General features: G+C 35.1%; 1 protein-coding gene across 1 annotated transcript in view; it reads right to left on the minus strand.

Annotated features, from left to right (window-relative positions):
* Positions 1 to 24,154, minus strand: part of LOC145266378 (carboxy-terminal kinesin 2-like) — an 81,967-nt gene that overhangs the window by 26,321 nt on the left and 31,492 nt on the right. Inside the window, exons 3-6 of the mRNA XM_080122010.1 lie at positions 16,886 to 17,048; positions 7,868 to 7,990; positions 7,272 to 7,494; positions 5,838 to 6,048 (exon numbers count right to left, since the gene is read on the minus strand). Of these exons, the coding sequence (XP_079978136.1) occupies positions 5,838 to 6,048; positions 7,272 to 7,494; positions 7,868 to 7,990; positions 16,886 to 17,048 (720 nt within the window). The remainder of the gene's footprint in view (positions 1 to 5,837; positions 6,049 to 7,271; positions 7,495 to 7,867; positions 7,991 to 16,885; positions 17,049 to 24,154) is intronic.

Raw genomic sequence — 24,154 nt, forward strand, 5'->3', positions numbered from 1 at the left:
TGTGGAAAGTTAACAAAAGAAGAATGACGCAAGTTCTTGAGTGCAGAGTCATTCTTGAAATAAGAAAAATGTAATTAAAAAAGAAAAGAAAAAAAGCAGCATAAATCCAGTTAGAGAAGCTTTTCCAGGGGAAGAAGAATTAATCCAGTCAAAATCAACAGAATGTAGTTGTCTTCTCATCAAGAGGGAAAGCTATTACTGAACAATTCAAAGAACCATTTTTGAATTTTTGAGATGAGGACTGGTTATTTGTATTATACATTGGACTACAGTTCTCATCTCAAAGACCCGTGGCACAGTGGTTAGAGTACATGGAAAAATCAATTGTAAAAAGTGATTTTCTCCTGAAGGTTGAAGATTTAATCTTCAGTGTGTGTGACCGAAAAATATAATTGCGAATAACTTAGGATCTCTATCCAGTCATGGCTGACAGAACAAGAGCATGCTACCCCCATGAAGTAAATTAAGGGTTCCGTTCAAAATTCCATCCAAATTCCAGAGTTTGACAGAAACATTCCTGGAGTTAGACACGATATACCTGAAGAAGGTCAGAGGTACATCGACTGAAACGTTATGAAAATCACACTGAAGATGAGAACAGTAGTTCAATGAATCCAAATAATACGAATTCAAAGAAATTCAGTTATATTTCATAAAGTGATTCTGGCATATGATTGGTTCATTCTTATCACACATATCGTCCAAATCTTTTTGTATGCCAAAAATATAGCAACAGAATTCATATTAATTTAGATTATTCAGACTACTATTCTTATCTTGACTGTTATTTTCACACCATTTCGGTGGATTTAACTTTCAACCTTCTTCCGGTATACTTTGTTGAAGAGAATTTTTAAGGGAACCCTTTGCTTAATCCATAGGGGTAGCATGTTCTCATTCTGTTGGCCATGATTGTGTAGAAGTCCTAAATAATTTGCAATTGTACTCTGAATAATGCCTGGACTGAGGCTTGAAACTTCGGGAGAGTGTTACTTAACACTGAATGTTACATAGTACTTTATCCACGCAGACAATTCAAGTATGAATTTGGGGAATCTTAAATCAATTCTTGTTTTTAGATATACAGGGTGAGGCAGAGCAACTTGCTTATTTAAATTTGGCACCCTAAAGCGATGGTTGCTCCAAGGATGGTAGGAAGAAACTTATTTGAGAGGGTGGGGCTTAAAATTTGATTCTTAACATGCGTTATTTATTTTTAGTTTATTTTTCAGGAACCCCAGTGAGTATCATGGAGTGGACGAAATTGGAACGCGCTTTCGCTGTTGAGGCATTTTTTTTTTCAAGCGGTCGCTCAATCGTTGCAACGCAACGTGCATTTCGTAGACATATTGTGATGGACATCTGACTGTTATGTCATCATGATCAATGAATGTTTCCTGCCAACACTGAACCAGATGCATGTGAAAAATGTGTGGTTCCAGCAGGACAGTTCCACAGCACACACAGCATGCGTGTCAATGACTGTTTTGCGGCAGAACTTTCCAGGACACCTCATCTCAAGGGGCGATCTGCATTTGCCAGCACAGTCCCTTGATTTATCACCATGTGACTATTTTTTATGGGGATGTCTGAAATCAATTGTTTACAATGATCACCCGCGCCCCTTGACTCACCTGAAAAACAACATTCGTCGAGCTGTTGCCAACATACCCATCGATATGCTGGAAAGAGTTGACCGAAACTTCAGAGTTTGATTAACTCCGTGTATAGAGAAAAATGGATGCCATCTTACTGATATCGTCTTTAAAACTGGTAAAAAATAAAATTTAAATGTTGTACTAGTTGCAGTTCAAAGAATTACAGGTATACCTGCATTACTTAGTGCTAATTGACATTCCAAATAAGCAAGTTGCTCTGCCCCATCCTGTACAATCTAACTATTTTTTTATAACAAGTGGTTTGTATGTCACTATTAGCATCATATTTGACTTAACATCCCTTTTACATGCTAGCATGTTTTGGGTGGCCATTACAAATTGACTTCCAAACTAAGCAAAGCTCTCCCAGGTCTTTATTTAAACCTCCTCTCCTCCTCACAAATCCATCCTTATCACTTCCTGCTGTGTTTTCCATAACCTTCCCTCATCCAACTAATCTTGCTACCTCAACTCCTCTACTAATCCAAACACACTCCTCCATTCTTTTAATGTGACCAAACCAACTAAGTATCCAGTTCAATACACATTTCTACATAATGTCCAAATTTAATCTTCCTCTGAGATAATAAAATCTAAGTCTGTCTTTAAGACTCACGTACATCGTATCATTCTTATGTCACTTTTATCCAGGCAACATATCATCAACCTGCACTGAGCTGGTGATACCAGATCATGCAGTCTGAAGATACCCGATTCCTGACTTAATATCAATGTTTAGTGCATTTGCCTTCCCCCTCCATTTTTACCAGATTCGGCATTAATTAATCCGAAAAATGATATGCCATAAAATAACCAAACCATACTTACACTGCCCAGGTTTCACTTCCATATATAATCACTAGGGCTATGACAACAGCATATTCTTTTCATTGTTTTGACTCTCGACTATATATCTGACACAGTTAATCAATCGAGAACCACCACATCACTCTATATAAAAGCATATAAGATATCAACAGATACACACTCGAGAGTCAAAACAATGAAAAGAATGTGCTGTTTGATAACACTGCATACTCAGGATTGATGATGATCATTCTTTGCTGGTTAATAATAACAGAATTTCCCTGAATACACTCCATCCAATTATAACTCTTGCTATAATACCAGCCTGTGTCTCTTTCTGTGCTTCAATGGTATCACCACAGTAACAAAATTTCTGGACCAGCTTAATAGCTTTGTCATCCAAATATATTTTCTCCACATCAGAGTTCTCATCCATCCCCATGGTTTTACACGTCTCCCAAACAAGTCATCTTTCAATCTCGCTATAATTGCATTGCACTTCTTGTGCGTCCAATTCTTACAAGTGCAATAAAAAAATAAAATAAGTTGCACCTTCCACAAACTACGGAATAATTTAGTTTTATAAAAAAATAAATAAAAAAATCCATTTTAATCCTAAACTAGACTAGACGTACACACTTTCACATATATAAATAAAAAATGAGGAAAAAAGTTACATAGAACTTTATTATATCATCAGATCACTAAAGAAGAAAGGAGAAAAATAAAAAAAGTTTAGGCCATGACATTTTGAAGCTGAATACTTATCAGAAGAGAAAAGCCAATTATATAAAGATATAAAAAAAAAAAATCTGCTTAAAAATATTTAGATAAGAAATGAAAAAATATATAAAACTATTAAAATTATCAAGAAATATATAAGTAATTTATATATTTCACTTATAATTATATATATACTTATTAGTGATGGAGCAATTCCAATATGTTTCCCCTAATTTTGATACACTTACCGATTTTATACTAAATTCCCAATTCCAATACAATTACAGATTCTGATTTTTTATAAATCTCTAAACATTTAACCATAAAATGGTTATTTTGTCCCGATTACTGTAAAAACACATCTTAAATGTGCATATATTTTCTCAAACGTAAAACCCACTTGTGAGAGGGGAGGGTGATCGATAGATTTTAATTTTATTGGTAATTTTAAATCAATAAACATTGATTATTTTAACATTACTATAGCACTGGAAGATTTTTTTTAAACCAAAATAAAATTAAAAAAAAAAAAAGCCAGTTAAAGGAATTGTTTTTAGCATCAAGTTTTTTTCCGATTCTGATACCCCAAAATAGAATTCAACTTAATCAAAAAACACAAAAAATTTATATGATGTACGTAGCCATCAGAGAACAAAGATGTAGCACTGAAAAAATCACGTAAATTGATCAAGTATTTTTTTAAACTAAGAAAATCAAATTTTGCCATTTTTACCAATTAAAAAGTTTTAATTATTTTGAATATGAACAAAATTTTAATCGTTGATTTGAGTTGTCGCCCTTGAATTTTAACACATTCTAAAAACATGGTGGCTCCCATTTTACTTATCATAAAATTTAATTTTCCTAAAAAAAAAAAAAAAAAAAAAAAAACTAGTTAATCAATTATGTGATTTTTTAAATATTACAACTTTGTTCTCTGACGGGTATGTACATCATAACAGTTTGTCTATATTTTCCGTATTTTTTTTTTTTTTTTTTTTTTCAATCAAGTTGAATTCTAAATAAGAACTACAAAAGTATGACTATATTAATATGATAGTGTATGTTACTTTGTGTCACGCTTACATCTTTTTTTTCAAGTGATTGTCGTTTAATTGTTATGACCTTCCATTTCTTGTAATAAATAATTTTACCAAGAATTCTCCATAAGTTTTGGTACATAAGAATCGATAAAAAATTGACTCTATAATAATATATACAAAATCTGCATAAATTAAAATATTTAAGCATATTTTACAACCGGGCGATGCTGGCATTCCTGCTAGCTTAAATAAATACTTTTGCAGTTTTAACAAAAGAGCTACATTAATATCAGGATGTTTCCATTAGTGGGGCAGGTTATCACAATATTCCATAAGAATCTTTCACTTAGTGATACATAGTATGTGAAAGATTGTTTCAGCAATCTGACCCACTACATTCACGATGAACATCTACAGAATACCAACATCAATATATTACATATGAAAGAGTCCGCTGTGGAATTTCCACAAGTCCCACTAGTTAATACAAAGTGCCAATCTTCATAAGATCAGGAAACATGAGCTGGAACAATTATATTGAAAACATTGCTAGGGCCGCTGCAAAAAAGTTAGGCTCTCTCTACCGTGCTAGAAAACTACTGACACCTGAAAGTATCCTGTATCTCTATAAGGCCACCATTCGCCCATGTATGGAGTATTGTTGTCACATCTGGGCTGGTGCGTCTACTACTAGTCTCTCGCTCCTAGACAAGGTTCAAAAAAGAGTCACCAATCTGATAGGCCCTGAACTGGCATCTAAGCTTCAGCCTCTGTCCCATCGACGAAACGTTACATCCCTCTGCTTGTTCTACAAGTATTTTAATGGTGAATGCTCTGACGAACTGCAGACACTTGTGCCCCCACGACGCAGACACCCTCGACAAACCCGACAGGCAGCTAAATCCCACCCCCACACAGTAGAGATCCCTAAATGTAAAAGATCTTTCTACTCCAGTAGTTTCTTCCCCAGAACCACTAGACTCTGGAATTCCATTCCAGGATCCTGCTTCCCTAACTGTACTGACATGCAGAAATTCAAGTGCAACGTGAACCGACATCTTGTTGCCCAAATCCCTACATAGTGCCCCAGTAGTTGCTGACCCTGATAGTAGCCCCCAACACCTGAGTGGCAATGTGCCTTGTTTGGGGTGAAAATGTAATAAAAAAAAAAAAAGACACTGTAGTATTGACAGATACACAAATGATATTGAGAGAACTTGAAAAAAAAAAAAAAAAAAAAAAAAAAAAAAAAAACTTATCTAACTTAGTCTATATAGTATAGAAAGAGATGGAGGACTTGTGATTAAGCAAGTCGATGACTATACTTATACATGTTATACTTATACATGTTAAAAATAGACACTTATACATGTTAAAAACATCACATATTCAAATATTGGGACAAAAACATACCATTTAATTCCTAAAGTCAATTTATAAAAAAGAGAAAGAAAAAAAGAAAAGAAAGTTATCACTTTTGTTTCTCTTGAACCCCAAAAGGATTGAATATTAAAACAAAATAAAAAAGTCGTTTTCTTTTAAAAAGCTTCGATGCTTACACAGAATATATCAGTAATATGGAAATAACTTAAAAAAGAAAAATTACTTTGGCGACTTCAAGTTCTGCCCGTAGACTGGCCTGGGCTGATGACTGTTGTGCGATAGAACTCTTCAGAACGCTGATTTCCTGCGTCTTGGCATCAAGCTCACCTTCCAGGGTGTTTTTCTGGCGTTCAAGACTTGATTTACTGAAGTTCAAGTCATCAAGCTCACGTTGGAATTTTCTGTTTTGTTCAAATATTTCTTCTTCCTTTTGCCTGGTGAGGTAGTATAAAAAAAAAAAAAAAAAAAAAAAAAAAATGTGAACGAAAAAAAATATCAACGTAAAAAAAAAAAATATCAACGTAAAAAAAAAAAATGTCAGCGAAAAAAAAAAAAATGTCAGCGAAAAAAAAATGTCGGCGAAAAAAAAAAAAATGTCGGCGAAAAAAAAAATGTCAGCGAAAAAAAAAAAAATGTCAGCGAAAAATGTGAATGGGGGGGGGATGTGAACGTAAAAAAAAAAAAATGTGAACGAAAAAAAAAATGTGAACGAAAAAAAATGTGAACGAAAAAAAATGTGAACGAAAAAAAATGTGAACGAAAAAAAATGTGAACGAAAAAAAATGTGAACGAAAAAAAAATGTCAACGAAAAAAAATGTCAACGAAAAAAAATGTCAACGAAAAAAAATGTCAACGAAAAAAAATGTCAACGAAAAAAAATGTCAACGAAAAAAAATGTCAACGAAAAAATTTTTAAAAAGTCAACAAAGAAAGTAAGAAAAAGTCAACGAAAGAAAAGTCAATAAAAAAATATGAAGAAGTCATGAAAAAAAATAAAAGAATTTGTGCAAACAGATTAACGGTTGTATTATTTGGACTAATATTCTCTTTAAGGGTGTTATTCTCACATTTCGGCAAATATCACATCCAACCTGCTTGAGGTGCATCTTTTCAAACTCAAGAATAGGCACAGGATTTCAAACTAAACACTTCTGAAACACATTAATGGCCGTTATTTTTTTTAATATTTAACCTCTATTCTATTTTCTTTAACGTTAAGAGTGGCCAAGCTCCAAACCTCATAGCCATTGTTGCATTTCTGTCTCCGTTTTACAAATACTTTAATGTGATACTTTACTGATAAACTCATAGCACTGTTTCCCCACTTGACATACATACTCTCGACTACCCCAAGTAGCAAAATCCCACTCCTTCACTATTGAGGTTCCTAGATGTCACAGATCTACAAGGTCAGAAGTTACATTGGCGGAAATGTGAGAATTACATTCAAGATGAGAATAGTAGTCTGAATAATCCAAATTGTAACTAAATATATCAATAACATGATATAACAATAACAAATGATAATTTGGTTAGTCAGAAGCAAAGTTTAATTGGTCAGCTTAAATGCTATTTGGGTCTGATTTTCAAAATCTGACACGGCAACCTTATGGTAGATTATATATAATTTTTACGCTCAGGTTATGAAATATTTACCGTAAGAGATTACGTAGATCGTCCACTTCTTTGCTGACCGTAGAAGCCAACTCTTCCTTCTTTTGGACAGTGCCTGCCAGGTCTTCTTTCTGAGATTCTAAGTCTCCAATTCTTACCATCATCTTATCCATCTTCACCATCATGATGTCCTTGTCCTTCAGCTGTTCTTCCATATCTTGTATCCGTCCTTTTAAATCCCAAATAGGCCGCTTTTTGACCACCTCTACAGAAAAAAAGCCTTAACTGTAAATTTGTCATTGAAAGATGGCAAGGTTGTTAACAAAAATGCATAAAAAATTTATCAATTTAAAAGAAAATATCTGAAAAATGAAAGTGGAAGAAAAAAAAAAAATTTAAAAAAATATATATTAAAAAAAAAAATAGAAAAAATAAAAGAAAAAAAAAGAAAAAAGAAAAATAAAGAAAACAGAAAAAATAGAGAAAATAAAATAAAAATAAAAAAGTAAAATTAAAATAAAAATTTCTACTAGCATGTTAACTTGCTTAACCACTATTCCATAAATTAATTTTCCATTTTGTCTGAAATTTTTAACTTCACATTTACTCCTCCATATAAATAAATGAAAAATACTTACTTTTTTTATTTGTCTCCCGGATTGGGGAGATGGATAAATCTGGACGGACACTGGCAGTAGACCGCTGTCCTGGTTTGGCCATTGTGCTATTGAGTACTGTATGCGGACGAGCAGGCATGGTTTCTGTAAAAAAAGATATTCTTGCATTATTTGGATTCTTCGGACTACTGTTCTCATCTTGAATGTTATTTTCACAACGTTTTGATCAATGTAACATCTGACCTCCTTGTTGAACTCAGCAATGTGCACAGAATTTCAAATAGAAACCTTTCTCCCATCTACAGGAGTAGCATGCTCTTGTTCCGTCAGCCGTGCAAATTTCCGAGTTCAACAAGATACCCATGAAGAACATCAGAGGTTACATTGAAATGCTATGAAACGACACTCAGGATCAGAACAATAGTCTGAAAATAATTCTATATTTATTGCTTTTATTATCAATGGACCTGAGGTAATCTCGTCAGCATCAGACAAAGCCAAACTCTTTGTCAAGAACTTTGCAGCTAATTCTACCCTTTGCGATCAAGGCCGCCAACCCCCAATATTTCCTCCTGTATCAGAAAACATGCTATGTGATATACGTATATCTGTACGTGATGCTGCCAAGCTAATCAAAAACCTTGATTCCAGTAAAGCAACTGGCCCTGACGGTATTCCAATTATAGTACTCAAAAACCTTCAACCTGAACTAGCGCCCATACTTACAAAACTGTTTAAACGTTGTCTTAAGAAGAATAGTTTCCCATCTCCCTGGAAAATTTCATCAGTATGCCCTGTATTTAAGAATTCAGGTGATCGCTCATCCCCCTCTCAGTACAGGCCAATAAGTCTTCTGTGCGTCATGAGTAAGTTGCTGGAATCTGTGTTAAATACAGAAGTAATCAACCATCTCAACAAAAATAACCTTCTTAGTGACACTCAATATGGTTTCCGTTCTGCTAGATCTAAAGCAGATGTGCTTACAGTTATATCTCATAGGATTAGCAAATCTCTCGACGGAGGCAACCTTTCTAGGGCAATTGCTCTTGACATATCTAAGGCCTTTGATAGGGTATGGCATAAAGGTTTACTTCATAAGATCTCTAGCTATGGTATTGCTGGAAATGTCTTCTCAATTATTAAGTCATTTCTTTCTGATAGGTTCATAAGAGTAGTAGTTGAGGGGCAAAAATCAGAAGCTCACAGTATTAATGCCAGTGTCCCTCAGGGGTCCATCCTGGGCCCAACTCTTTTCCTGATCTACATTAATGATCTTCCAAATCACATCCTTACATCATTTGTAGACATTTATGCTGACGACACTACCATTTATGGTAGCACATCTAAGACAGTAAACGACCAAGTTCTCTCCAATTCTCTCTCCTCTGATCTTGAGCACGTAGTACAATGGGGTAAGAAGTGGCTGGTTACTTTTAATGCATCTAAAACCAAGCTTCTCTCTTTACATCATCAACACTCTGATCCACATCTGGCATCAATTGAAATGAATGGCTCTCGTCTTCAGGAGGCCTCAAGTTTTGACAAGCTTCTTGGCTTGACCATTACTCCTGATCTTAAATGGAACACGTACATCAAATCTGTTGCCAAGGCCGCTGGAAAAATCTGGGCAGGAGCTGCTAGAAAGGACTTGTCTTGCCTTGATAGTGTTCAAAATAGACTTTGTAGCCTCATAGGAGATGTCCTTTTCTCTTCCTTGCAACCTCTATCTCACAGAAGAGATGTTGCGAGTTTGTCTCTGATGTATCGTTATTTTCATGGAAAGTGTTCGACTGAGCTTCAATCTATGGTCCCCCTTTGCCAAACTTTCACAAGAAACACTCGTCTAGCTGTAAACACTATTAATAATTCCCCCCACTCTTTATCTGTGCCTAAACCTAAACGTAGATTCCATGAACAAAGCTTCTTTCTTAGAACTGTATGCCTGTGGAATTGTCTTCCGTTTTCCTGCTTTCCGGCTGACTACAATATGGCTGTCTTCAAGTCTAACGTAAATAAGTTCATGATGAGCCGTTCCATATAAGTTATCAAATTTACCAAATTTTCATTACTAATGATTACTATATTGTCCAATTTCTACTGTACACTCTTTAACCCTTATCCTTGAGTGGCCTCTTGGCCTTGATAATGTGGTGATGCCTATGTAAAAAAAAAAAAAAAAAAAATTGCTTATACAGAGTCTGGGAAGAGTATTCTAATATATATATATATATATATATATATATGTGTGTGTGTGTGTGTGTGTCATCCACATACAGTACTGTTTCGCTGTTTTACAGCTCATCAGTGCAGCTAGACAAGCAACTACCTCAAGCCAGGATCGAAATCCGATCGCCCAAACGACAGTTAGAGCTTGGACTATATCGCTGCTGCTATGCGGGCAGTGAATTAACAATGTTTTGACATCGTCCAAAGTACCTAAGCTCAATTTGTTTACACAAAGAGCATCGCTTCATATGCTAATAGTAATTTGTATATCACTTCCCAAATGCTCAACCCAAGATAGGGAGCATTATATATATATATATATATATATATATATATATATATATATATATTAGTGGTGGGACGATTAATCGGAATCGTTAATCGTAAGAATCGTGTATTTTGGGAGGTATCGGAATCGGAATCGCATCGTTAAAAATACCTTAATTTTCCGATTCCTTCATTACGATTCTTTTAGTCTGATGTTGAAAAAAAGAAAAAAATTTCCTGATATTTCTAACCGCAAGAGAGAAACGTAGCATGTTATAAAAAGAAACCAAAGAAATTCATTATTAACAGGGCAATGCTTAGTGCCCCTCCCTTACAAGGTTCATTCATTCAGATCTATTGTAATCAAAACTACAAAAGAGTTAACTTGAAAAGAAGTATGCAGGGCTCTACATTGCGAGTAAAAATAAAAAAAACGCTTATCTTTTTGGCGATTGTTTTTTTTTACTGACAAATCTTCTAATACTGAATGAAAATGCTTTTTCAACTTACATTTTCTTAAAATAAAACGAGCAAAGTCAAATTATTTAAACAGTAAACGGTTTAATAGAACAATGTACTTTTTTTTCTTTTTTTAAAAGAAGGCTTTTGAAAGAAATATCTCTAAAATGAAATTGATCACGTTGTATTATTTCGCAAAGTTTTGACAGTTGTCGGCTTCTTTTGATGTTTCCAAAAAATCGACCCCATACCTATCTCTTCCAAACCTAAAGTTATTAAATAACCCCATCGTTAATTGAAGGGTAATTAATTCAATTCAGTCAAGTTTTTTTTTTTAATTTCATTGCAATAAAATACATTTTTTAAATTTTTTTCTCCAGAAAGATAAAACCCTGAATTTGATTATATTAAAAGCAGAATAATATAATCTTTTTTTTTAGAATTTTAAATTGAAAATTAAAAGTGTTTTGCGCAGTTTTTTGCCGAACGAAAAAGAAATTAATATATATTTTTTTAAAAGGTTTTGTAATCAATTAATTTTTATGTCTAAATAATATTTACGATTAATCAAATAATTTCATTTTAAAAAGTATTTATAAATAGAATTTTACTAAGGACTTATAGTTTAGCAATATTGAACCGCATCAACCATGTGTGAATTGAACACAGTCAACCAAAAAAAAAAAAAAAAAAAATCAAAAGAAAATGCATATTTGCATTTCATTATGTAAACTTTTATGCATTGGTTTCAAAAATTAAATTCTATAAGTTTTTTTGATAACTACTGGTTGGTACAATTTACCGCCTCATCCCTTTATATTTTTTTCTTTTTGTCTTTTTTAGCGGATTTTTTTTTTTTTTTTTACACAGTGATCACCACTTATCAAGGCCCGGAAGCCACTCAGGGATAAGGGTTATTGCAAGTACATTACGTTAGTGTGGAGATTTGATGAAGTGTTTAATTAGGGGGGGCGGTTCATTAGGAATGTGTTAACATTGGACTTGAAGACATCCAAGTTGTAGTCCGGAGGGAAGCAGGCAGACGGAACAGAGTTCCACAGGCGTGCAGTTCTAAGAAAGAAGCTTTGTTCATGGAATCCGCGTTTTGATTTAGGCACAGATATAGAGTGGGGGAAATTTTTCACAGTGGATTCAGCTAGACGGGCGTTTTTCGTGAAAGATTGGTGAGGGGGGACCAGGGATTGGAGTTCAGACGAGCACCTGCCATGAAAGTAATGATCAAACAAGGATAGGCTCGCAACGTCTCTTCTGTGGGAGAGAGGTTGCAGGGTAGAGAAAAGAGCATCCCCCACTAAACCACGAAGACTATTTTGTACTCTGTCAAGGCATGATAGGCTGTTTTTGGCAGCTCCTGCCCAGATATGGCAACAGTATTCCATCCTTGGACATACTTGGCTTTTATATAGATAGAGAATTGCATCAGTAGTGAGATATCTTCTGGAGCGGTAGAAGGATCCCACCATCTTTCCAGCGACCTTGGCAACAGACTTGATGTACGTGTTCCATTTCAGATCAGGAGTAAAGGTCAAACCCAGAAGCTTGTCAAAACACGAGGCCTCACCCAGACGAGAGCCATCCATCACAATTGATGCCAGATGGGGATCAGAGCGTTGATGATGTAAGGATAGGAGTTTGGTTTTGGATGCATTAAAGGTAACCAGCCACATCTTCCCCCACTGAACCACGCGCTCGAGATCAGAGGAGAGAGAATCCGAGAGAGCTTTGTCATTTACAACCTTTGATGTGTTGCCGTAGATGGTCGTGTCATCAGCATAGATGTCAACGAATGATTTAAGTATGTGTTTAGGGAGGTCATTGATGTAGATCAGGAAGAGAGTTGGGCCCAGGATTGACCCCTGAGGGACTCCAGCATTTATATTGCAGGCCTCCGATTTTTGTCCATCTACCACTACTCTTATGAGCCTATCGGAAGGAAATGATTTAATGATAGAGAACACATTTCCAGTTATACCGTAGCTAGAAATCTTGTGAAGTAGACCCTTATGCCATACCTTGTCGAAGGCCTTTGATATGTCAAGAGCAATTGCCCTAGAAAGGAAACCTTTGTCAAGAGATTCACTAATCCTGTGGGATATAACCGTCAGCACATCTGCGGTAGATCTTGCAGAGCGGAAACCATATTGTGTGTTACTAAGAAGGTTATTCCTGCTTAGGTGATTGACTATTTCTCTATTTAATATGGATTCCAGCAACTTACTCATAACACACAGGAGACTTATTGGTCTGTACTGAGAGGGAGAGGACTTATCACCTGAATTTTTAAATACAGGGCAAACTGATGAGGTCTTCCAGGGGGTCGGAAAGCACCTCTCTTTAAGGCAGCTCTTAAATAGTTTCGTAAGTATGGGAGCAAGTTCTGGTTGAAGCTTTTTTAACACTATAATTGGGATGCCATCAGGGCCAGTTGCCTTACTAGAATCTAGGTTCTTGATTAGCTTGGCGACCTCATGCACGGATATTTGTATGTTACCTAACTTGTTCTGTGTTGTAGGAGGAAATATGAGGAGTTGATGGCCTTCGTCGCATAGGGTAGAATTAGCTGCAAAGTTCTTTGCAAATAGTTTGGCCCTGACTGACGCTGACTAGATGACCTCTGGTCCATTGATAATGGTTGGGATAGAACGCACAACGCCAAAGTCCAAAAAAAGTCTTCCATGGAAACTTTTTGAAGTTGATTAAGATGATGAGTTGAAAGCTATTTGCAAAGTCTGTCAAATTAAAATATCGCGAGGAATAAAACCATCTAACATGACCACAACCAACATGGTAAAACATTTAACTATGATGCATCCAAATAAATTGGAGGAGCAAAATAAAAAAGAAAAGGAACAAAAAATTACCAACTAGTCACTCAGAGCAGTTTTATTAGTGAGGGTCGAAATCGCAGTGTCTTTTTTTTTTTTTTTGCCTACGTCACCATCTAGGTGTCACCAATTTTTTTTAACCCTCCTTAACTTCAAAGAGTAAATACAATATATACAACTAAAAAAATAATTTTTAAAAATGCTGATTCTATTCATGAAAAATTCTTTTAACTAGAAATTAAAACTTAGGTAAAGATAGCTGACTGACAGCAATAGGAGCACTGGTTAACTACTGAACCACGTGGAAAGGTGTGGGGGGAGGAATAAAAAGGAAATTAAATGATGATAATAAATTATGATAACCGTCTTTGAAAGGCACTAAACTCCTAAAATTTACTTCTTTAAAATTTTAGGCGGCACTCCTCGGCGATTTTAAAGCACTCTCTCTCTCTCTAAAAAAAAAAAAAAAAAAAAAAAAAAAAAAAAAAAAAAAAAAAAAAAAAAAGATTTAATTTTTAAGTTTGGGAAAGATATATTTATTATAACCGAATTCTTGTATGAAAACTGGATCTACTTTATTGGACGTTAATTTGTGAGATAAGTAATTTTTCAATGTTTAATATGTTTTTAAAGTTTCAATTATCAATTAATTTTTTTTAATTGCGTTTATTTTTTAATTTATTTAAAAAAACAGGGTTTTAAATGTATTTTTCAAGGTAACAAGCTTCGAAAGAAGTCTAATAAAAAAAAAATCACTTAATTTTTAATTTCGACAACCCTGAGAATTTAATTATTAAAAAAATATTGAAATGTGACATTTTTTTTATTTAACATTTCTATTAGTTCAATTAATTTTCTTTCAATAATTCATTTCACTCAACAAATTTCACCATTTTTTTTATCGTTTTCTGTAATTATGGTAATTATGTTTGCTCAATTTTATCTAGTATTTCATTTGTTTTTTATAGTGGTATCATTTTTATATGTGTTCCTTTGATATACCCTATTTCAAAATTAGTTTGGCTAAACTTATTCTTCACGTTAGAAACAATGTGTAAAAGCAATGAAAAAGTAAGAAAAAATAATAGGTGTTAACTACTCCTTGTGAATTATGGAGGTCTGAAGAACTGCCGTCACAAATACAACTATCAATAGCCAAACAAAAAATCGTTTTTGAAATTCCTTTGATTGTAACTTTTCGCTATACCTACCTTCTATATATATAAAAGCCAAACGTCTGTGTGTATGTATGTTTGTTTGTAACGCTAAAACTTTTGAAAGACGGAACCAAACTTGACAAATTTGGTATCATATCGAAGCCCCATCACCCGGATGACAAATATCGAAATTTCACGTCAAACGGACCACTAGAAGTTGGTCAACTGATCAGTTATCTTCGAGGGGGGCCCTCAAAAAACCTGTCATTATCTCTCTATATATAAAAGACAGATGTTTGTTTGTAACGCTAAAACTTGAGATGAAAGATTCCTCTCCCCTAAGAATAAAACATATGTTCAATATCTGCTTTTGTTTTTTCATTGTTTATACGGTCCCGAGCAACGCCGGGTAGCCCTGCTAGTTTTGGTATAAAACACAAAAACTTTCGATTAATGGTATTTCTCATATATGGTCTTTAACTTTGGAAAGGTTATTTTGTATCTACGGCGCCATGTCACATGGTATATTGTTTTTTTTTTCATTACGCACGTTCATTTATAAATTATTAAATTAAATATTTACCTTTTTTATATTTAATTAGTATATATTTTCTTTCTCTTCTGCTATATTTTTTTTATTTAATTCATTAAATCTGTTAATTATGAGGACCAAATAATGAATTGTGTGTATTTATTCTCTAATTTTCTTGTTTTTGTTCTGTTATATAAATTCTATTTTATTTGTTTTTTCTCTGAAGGATAAATTCTATTTTCTTTGAGTTTTTTTCTGTATTCCAATTAAGTAAAATAAATTTTCTCTAAAATAAATTTTGCTAAGTTTTCCGTTTAGTTTATTATATAATAATTTTATTTAAACCAAAACACGACGGTGTAGACATAAAATATCTCTTCCAAAGTTTATTTATACTACATCCCTTTGTTTTCATTAATATATATTAATACACTAAGTTATAACAAGTTTCATCGTGAAACCCAGTACAAATTTCTATATCTACTTACATTATATTATTGAATTTTTAGTATTAAAAAAAAAAAAAATTGCAGAATCTGGTAGTTGAGTGTCAAATCAATAATAATCTGCTGAAAATATTGAAAAAAATGAAAAGAACCTCTCCCAAACATATGGGCAATAATTTGGTTTTGTGTTTCCCTTGAGTGTTTATTAGAACTGAGCACCCCTTAAAAATCTTTAAATAGTGAATGTTTTGCATTTTGGTTAAATTTATTAGTTTGCAATTGCTAATAATCTGCTCAAAGAAAAAAAAACAAAAACAAAAAAACACAAAATTAAGAATAATGCAATTTTACCTGAATCCTCAGGATTTTGTGTCAATTATGGTTAAGGCTTAACCGGCAATCACCGGCTGAAGCCGAGAGTTGTTTAAATGTTGAAACACCAACTCGACATTGTTTTTTGTATACAAAAATTTCATTTTTAAAATAATTTCTTGGATAATGTGGGTATTTTTTTTTAATAACATCTGTAAATTCTCTTCAAAAAACTTTTCTGTACTTTCACCTAACAATTTAAAGTTTTCATAAAAAGCATTCATCTTTTCTGACAAAAAAAAAAATTCTGTTTACAAAAAAAAAACAAAAAAACTTTTACTGCCAATTTTCTTTTAATGGAAAAAAAAAAATCTTCTTAGAAACAAAACAACTTTTGTTGATATAAAAATTGCAAAAAATAAAAAAAAATAAAAGTAAAGAAACAATACAAAATGCAACTTTTCTTGAGGAAAAACAAAATATATTCAGTAAATTTACACTATGCTTTTGTTATTTTTTGTATTTCTATTTTTTTTCCGGTTTATTGGTTTTGAAATTTGTCTGCGTTTGTTACTTTGCTAGGTCCGGTAACTATCAGTCGAGCCTTAACCATAATTGACGAAAAATTCTGAGGATCTGGGTCAAATTCTGCAAGAGAACCAAAAAAAATATATACAGGGTGTTCATTGTACAGGTTGGCCGATAAAAACTTTTGTGAAGTTGGGGGTCCATAGTACCGCAACAATGATACTTAATAGAAGATTAAACAATTGAGAATTATCTGTGAAACTTACCACGACGTGGATTTATTGCAACTGGAGCCCGTGAAGTCTGGATGCGAGAAGTCTGCACACGGGACGTATTGACACGAGACACATTCCTTGAAGCAGCTACTCTACTGACATTTGTCGGTGCTGAGGGACGTTCAAATTTAAGTTTCTTCTTGGTGGGTTCAGCCTGGGAAAAACACCAAAAAAAAAAAAAAATTGACAAATAAAAAATCCACTTTCAAGTAAACAGAGAAAGGAAGAGAGTCAAATGGTGTAAAACAGTGATTCTCAAACCATTTTTTTTACATTGAGCTCTTTTAAATTTTCCTGGCACACTATTGAGCTCTTTTAAATTTCCCTGGCACACTATTGAGCTCTTTTAACTTTTCCTGGCACACTATTGAGCTCTTTTAAATTTCCCTGGCACACTATTGAGCTCTTTTAACTTTTCCTGGCACACTATTGAGCTCTTTTAAATTTCCCTGGCACACTATTGAGCTCTTTTAAATTTTCCTGGCACACTATTGAGCTCTTTTAAATTTCCCTGGCACACTATTGAGCTCTTTTAAATTTCCCTGGCACACTATTGAGCTCTTTTAAATTTCCCTGGCACACTATTACGCTCTTTTAAATTTCCCTGGCACACTATTACGCTCTTTTAAATTTCCCTGGCACACTATTGAGCTCTTTTAACTTTCCCTGGCACACTATTGAGCTCTTTTAACTTTTCCTGGCACACTATTGAGCTCTTTTAACTTTTCCTGGCACACTATTGAGCTCTTTTAACTTTTCCTGGCACACTATTGAGCTCTTTTAACTTTTCCTGGCACACTATTGAGCTCTTTTAACTTTTCCTGGCACACTATTGAGCTCTTTTAACTTTTCCTGGCACACTATTGAGCTCTTTTAACTTTTCCTGGCACACTATTGAGCTCTTTTAAATTTTCCTGGCACACTATTGAGCTCTTTTAAATTTCCCTGGCACACTATTGAGCTCTTTTAAATTTCCCTGGCACACTATTGAGCTCTTTTAAATTTCCCTGGCACACTATTACGCTCTTTTAAATTTCCCTGGCACACTATTACGCTCTTTTAACTTTCCCTGGCACACTATTGAGCTCTTTTAACTTTCCCTGGCACACTATTGAGCTCTTTTAACTTTTCCTGGCACACTATTGAGCTCTTTTAACTTTTCCTGGCACACTATTGAGCTCTTTTAACTTTTCCTGGCACACTATTGAGCTCTTTTAAATTTCCCTGGCACACTATTGAGCTCTTTTAAATTTCCCTGGCACACTATTGAGCTCTTTTAAATTTCCCTGGCACACTATTGAGCTCTTTTAAATTTCCCTGGCACACTATTGTGCTCTTTTAACTTTTCCTGGAACAACTATCACAAAAAAATAAATATTTTCTTATCATAAAGCCTTTTCTATATAAATAAAATAGATGTATGTGTTTGTGTGTGAAAATATTTAACCAATAAACTCTTAAACTACTGGTCACATAACACTGAAATTAACAAGAAATAATCATATACCAAGGATGGTTTATAACAAGTAAAATCTTTGTTTGGATGGATGGATAATACGTACAGAACCGTCAGTAAGTTGAAATGGAAATTGTTCATTTCAACTTGCCAACATATTTCTATTACTATTGCGCATGCATAAATTCATTCATAGCTTGAAATGGTTTAATTTTAAAGCTTTCTTATCTATTGATAGCTCAAATGGTAGGAAATGTAGCTGGAGCACAAAATGTTTTGGTTTCGATTCAAGCTGATGATACTGAAATCAATTTTTTTTTTTTTTAAATCTTGAAATATATATATATATTAGTCACAATATAATATTTGCTAGAGAATTGGCTCTGTAATAATAAATACGAAATGTATATGAATTAAAGTATATTAGGCATATTTAACAACTGTGCAAGGCCGGACATCCCCCACTAGTTATGCAATAAAATAAAGTTTAGCTTGAAAGTTAGGATGATTACGGTGTCTTTTCATCTAACTTAAAATCATTCCTTCATTAGATGTTTGGCTGCATATCGGAGAAGGAATTTGCATATCTCCAATCCAATGAAATATAAATTTCAAGTAATCATCGTTATACGACTGTTAAACTTTTGATTTTTTTAAATAAAGTTTTAGCATTTTCATTATTGTCATCATCACGTTTTATTTTTAGAAATTTGTCCATAATTAAGGGTGAACTGAATCTAACATTGAAAAAAATAATAAATCAAAGTGAATTTTTATCATGCTCAATCATTTTTTTTTTTTTTAATTAAAATTTTAATTTACAACATCTAAATATTAGAATCTGTTAATATTATAAACTAGCGGGGGTGTCCGGCGTTGCCCGGGCGTTGCCCGGGCGTTGGGAGGTGTGTGTGTGTGGGGTGGGGGTAAGTATGAGGATTGGTTGAGGCAAAGTTGTGAAAAAAACCCCAAAAAAAACGTGTTACGTTAACCATTGCCTCACCGTGACATGCTTACGGAAACACGTTTGAATTTATTTAATTACTTGGATTTAGCAGGTGCTCGTTTTAATGAGTTAATGAGGTCAAGTTTGACTGCGGGATTTAATTTACTGCTGAACGCTTTTTTTTTTCCCCCAAAATGTTATAGGAAAAAGACTAACCCACATGCAGCGAGCGACAAATATTGAATATTTATCTTCCCGAAATCGAGCAAATTAAATAGACAGGCGAGCTTCGTTGTTAACTGTGAGATATTACGATTTATATGTGATATAAAAAGTTTTTAAAAGTTGTGAAGCGACCGACCGCTTCTCTGAAAAAAGCCTTTTGTAGACATACAGAAAAAGCAAACACACATACATTCGCTTTTATATTTATAGACCAGCGGGGGTACCCGGAGTTGCCCGGGTGTTTGGAGGTATGTGTGCTGTTAAATAAAAAAGAAACCGGAGGGGAGGGGGTAAAAGTTGGTAGGATCGAACCTAGAGCCCTGAGGCGAAAATTGAAAATAAAATTGGCCAGCCAGAATGAGTTATTGAAAGATGTTTGAATTTATTTCAGTAAGAACCAAATTGATAGGTGCACGCACGGAAGTCGTCGAGCGTTACAACGACGACGACGTAAGCAATAGCTATTCAGCAAATGAGGTCAATGACCAGGTTTGTTTGTTATAAGCGAAGTAAAAAAAGAAAACAACGTTAAAACTTAAGCGGGGGTGGAGGGTGGGTGGGTGGACGGGTAATCAAAACATTGAAAGAAAACACAAAAAAAACAAACGAATGATGTTAAATGTAAAAATTGAAAAAACAAAAAAAAAAACAGAAAAACGAACACGTGAAAAATGGCTTAAATAAGCCTGCTTCAAGCAGTTTTAACGTTCATTTTCTGTTTTCTTTTTTGTTTTTTCGATTTTTAAATTTAATATCGTTCGTTTACCTTACGTTAGTTTTTTTTTGTGTTTCTTTTTCGATGTTTTGATTACCAATTTTTTGATATTTGTTGGGCGAAGGTTGGAAGTTTAAAATGATACCGATCTGGCGAAAATCCGTGACCTGTGTGGAAAGTTTTTGCGAGACATACAAACACACATACATACATACAAACAAACACACATTTTCGCTTTTATATATATAGACTAGTGGGGGGTACCCAGGTGTTTGGAGGTGCGTGTGGTTTGGAGGGGGGGGGGGTTAAAATAAAAAATAGTTTTGGCAGGTAAGTATGAGGATCGAACCTGAACCCTTGAGGCAAAGTTGGAAATTAAAGTGTGGAAAAAAAAACGTGCGACATTAACCATTGGGCCACCGCGAAATACTAATGAAAACATGTTTGAATTTATTTATTTAAGTATTAAAAACAGAATTGACACGTATCCGCAATAAAAGTTAACTCTGCTGCTTCTATTTGACCTTATTAATGAGGTCAAATAGAAATCACGGAGGTAAATTTTGCTGCGGGGCAGCGTTTGGGTTTGTTTACCCAACTTTGACTGCCTTTTTTCCCCAACATCTGTTGGGGAGGGGGAAACCAGCTTCCCATTGTCCAGATTGAATAGCAATTGTCTGATATAAGGAGTTTGGCCCCACACTGATTAAAGCTGATTGTTTCTTCGTTTCCAGGTGCGATTGCTGGGAAGAGTGCCTTAGCTTTGAATTAGTTTCGCTTTTTATACGAAAAAGCTGAACGAACACAAGACGGGCTGAAACAGCAATAATTTTGTAAAAATCGACGTAAATAAATCTAGAGGCGATCCGCTTTCCTAATACCCTAGATATTATTATATAGGTTTTTTTTTAACAGTTCTAAGCGATAGTATCCACCCCCCCTCCAGCCGGGACAGTCGGCGTAAAAAGCCTTTGCGAGACATACATAAAATGATCACACACATTTTGCCTGTTATATATATATAGACTAGCGGAGGGGTACCTGGCGTGGCCCGGGTGTTTGTAGGTGTATGTGTTGGGCGAAGGGTGATCAAAACAATTCGCTTTTATATATAGACTAGCGGGGGGTACCCGGTGTTGCCTGAGTGTTTGTAGGTGTGTGTATGGGGGGGGGAGAGTAATAACCCTGCTTGAATATTATAAAAAAGACGATGTTAAAGAAATCAGAAAAACCAAAACCAAAACGGAAAAAAAAATGGCATAAATAAACCTGCTGGATCGAACCTGCAATCTTAAGATAACAACGCTGTGTGTATGGGGGGGGGGGGGTAAACTAAAGAATAAAAAAACGTTGTCCGGGTGTTAAAAGGTGTAAGAGAAAAAAAAAAAAATAGTTTTGGTTGGGAGGCGGGATTGAACCCGGAAGCCTTGATGCAGAGGTGGAAATAAAAGCCAAACCACTTAACCGTCTCGACCACGAGTGAGAGTAATTGATTAGCGTGTTAAGTTAAGGCATATAAAGTGAGTGGACAGGAAGACACTAAATGAGGTCATCCCGGGATCATTACGATGACGTGGCAGTATTTTTAGTTTTCGCTTCCCCCAAATGATGGTGGGGGGGGGCAGCTCCCCATTTAAAGGGGATTGTCCAAATTGAATAGCAATTGTCTGACATAAGGAGAAACTCCACATTGATCAAAAGCTGATTGCTTTCTGGATGTTCCGGCGCGATGCCAAGAACACGCAATGATCGAATCTACTTTCATTTCATTTATACTAAAATGCAGGGCAAACAGGGGAGAGAGCGAAATCGCGCGAATCTTATAAAAGTTGACGTAAATAAATCCAGACGCGACCTGTGTTCCCAAATCGTAGATATTATTATCTAGGGGGTATATAAACAGTTCTAAGCGATAGTAACGACCCCCGGACCGTTGGCGAAAAAAGAGACATACAAAAAATGCGCGCAGGGACGGGGGTACCCGGCGTTGCCCGGGTGTTTGGAGGTATGTGTGCTTGGGGGGGGGGGGGGGGATCAAAACAACCCTTTAAAAAAAAAAAAAAAACGTTGGCCAGGTGTTTAGAAGTGTAAAAGAAAAAAAAGTTTTAGTAGGAAGGTAGGCTTGAACCCCCGAAGCCTTGACGCGAAGGTGGAAATGAAATGGAAGAAAAAACGCGAAACCTAACCATCTCGGCCACGAGGGAAGAGGAAGTGATAAGTGTCTTAAGTTAACGTTTATAAAGTGACATTGACAGGTGCGAGAGGTGATGTTTGACCATGAAACATGACGCGGCTGCAAGCCTGTTTTCACTTTTTCTATACTGAAATGCGTAACAAAAATATGACGATAAAAAAAAAATCTCAAAAGTAGCGCATAAAAGTCGGGCAAATTAAAAAGACGTGACCTCCGGTCATAACTCGTAGATATTATGATTTAGACATTATATAAAAGTTTTAAGAAGGTATGAGCCGACCGAAAAGCCCGGCACAAAAAGCCTTTGGCGGACATACACAAAAATGCACACACACACTAACACATTTTTGCTTTATATATATACTAGCGGGGGGGGGGTACCCGGTGATACCCGGGTGTCTTGAGGTAAATCAAAACTCCGGCGGGGTGGGTTGGTGGGGGGGGGGTAAATAATAATAATAAAAAAAATGTTTTGGTAGGTAAGTGCATGAGGATCGAACCCGTACCCTTGAGTTGGAAATTAATGTGTGAAAAAAAACCGTGCTAAGTTAACCATTGAGCCACGGCGACAGACAACATTAAGCAGGTTATTTAACTATAAAAACAGGTATGCACAATAAAAGTTAACTCTGCTGCTTCCATTTGACCTAATTAAGAAGGTCAAATAGAAGTCACGCAGCGTTTGGGTTTGTTTACGCAAATTTAACTGTTTCTTCTCCCAACAGATGTTGGGGAGGGGGAAAGACACTCCCAATTGTCCAGACTGAATAGCAACTGATCAAAGCTGATTCCTTCTGGACGTTTTTCCCGGCGCAATGCAGAGAAGACATCGTTTGAGTTTAGCTACACATATTTATACTAAAAAGCCCAATCAACACGCGAGAAGCCAAAATAGCAATAATTTTGTAAAAATCGACGTAAATAAATCTATACGCTACGCGCTTTCCTAATTCCTAGATATTATTATATAGGACCTATATACACAGTTTTAAGCGATAGTAACGACCCCGGAAGCGTGTGCGAGAAAAGCCTTTTGAAGACATACACGAAATGATCACACACATTTTGCCTTTTATATATATAGATATATAGACTAGCGGGGTTATCCGGCGTTGCCCGGGTGTTTGTAGGTGTGTGTGTGTTTGGAGGTGGGGGTGTAAAGCAAAACAAAAAGGAAACTTGATCCTGTTTAAATATAAAAAAACGATGTTAAACTTAAAAAAACAAACAAAAAAAAAAAACCCAGAAGAACAGCGATTTTAAAAATGAAAAAAAAAAAAAAACCCAACTTTTGTAGGTGTAAAAGAAAAAAAAAAAGGGATGTTGGTGGCAGGTAGGCTCGAACTTGGAGCCTTGAGGCCAATAGGCTGATATCAAACACATGCGCTACGGCGACAGAAGCAATGTAAGACGTTAAATATAGCGATTAAAAAGTGAATGAATTTAAATTGAGGTCAAACATCACGCTATTCCGCAGTTTTTAAGTGCGTGCTTAATGAGGTCAAATCCTTTTACTGCGGGGATAGTTCATTTCAGTTTGTTTACCCAACTTTGTCTGGTTGGGAAAACCAGCTCCCCCGTTTATTAGGCGAGTGTCCAATGAAAGCAATTGTCTGATATGCTGGTGGAAACCGGCATTGACCAAATGTCCATTGTTTTGGGAACTGCTGATACAATTCAGTTTCGCGTTTTTATATTGGAAAGTGAAACAAACACGCAGTGAT

This window comes from Euprymna scolopes, chromosome 41 (assembly GCF_053919585.1).
Source record: "Euprymna scolopes isolate OS-2025 chromosome 41, ASM5391958v1, whole genome shotgun sequence".
Taxonomy (NCBI): Eukaryota; Metazoa; Mollusca; class Cephalopoda; order Sepiida; family Sepiolidae; genus Euprymna; species Euprymna scolopes.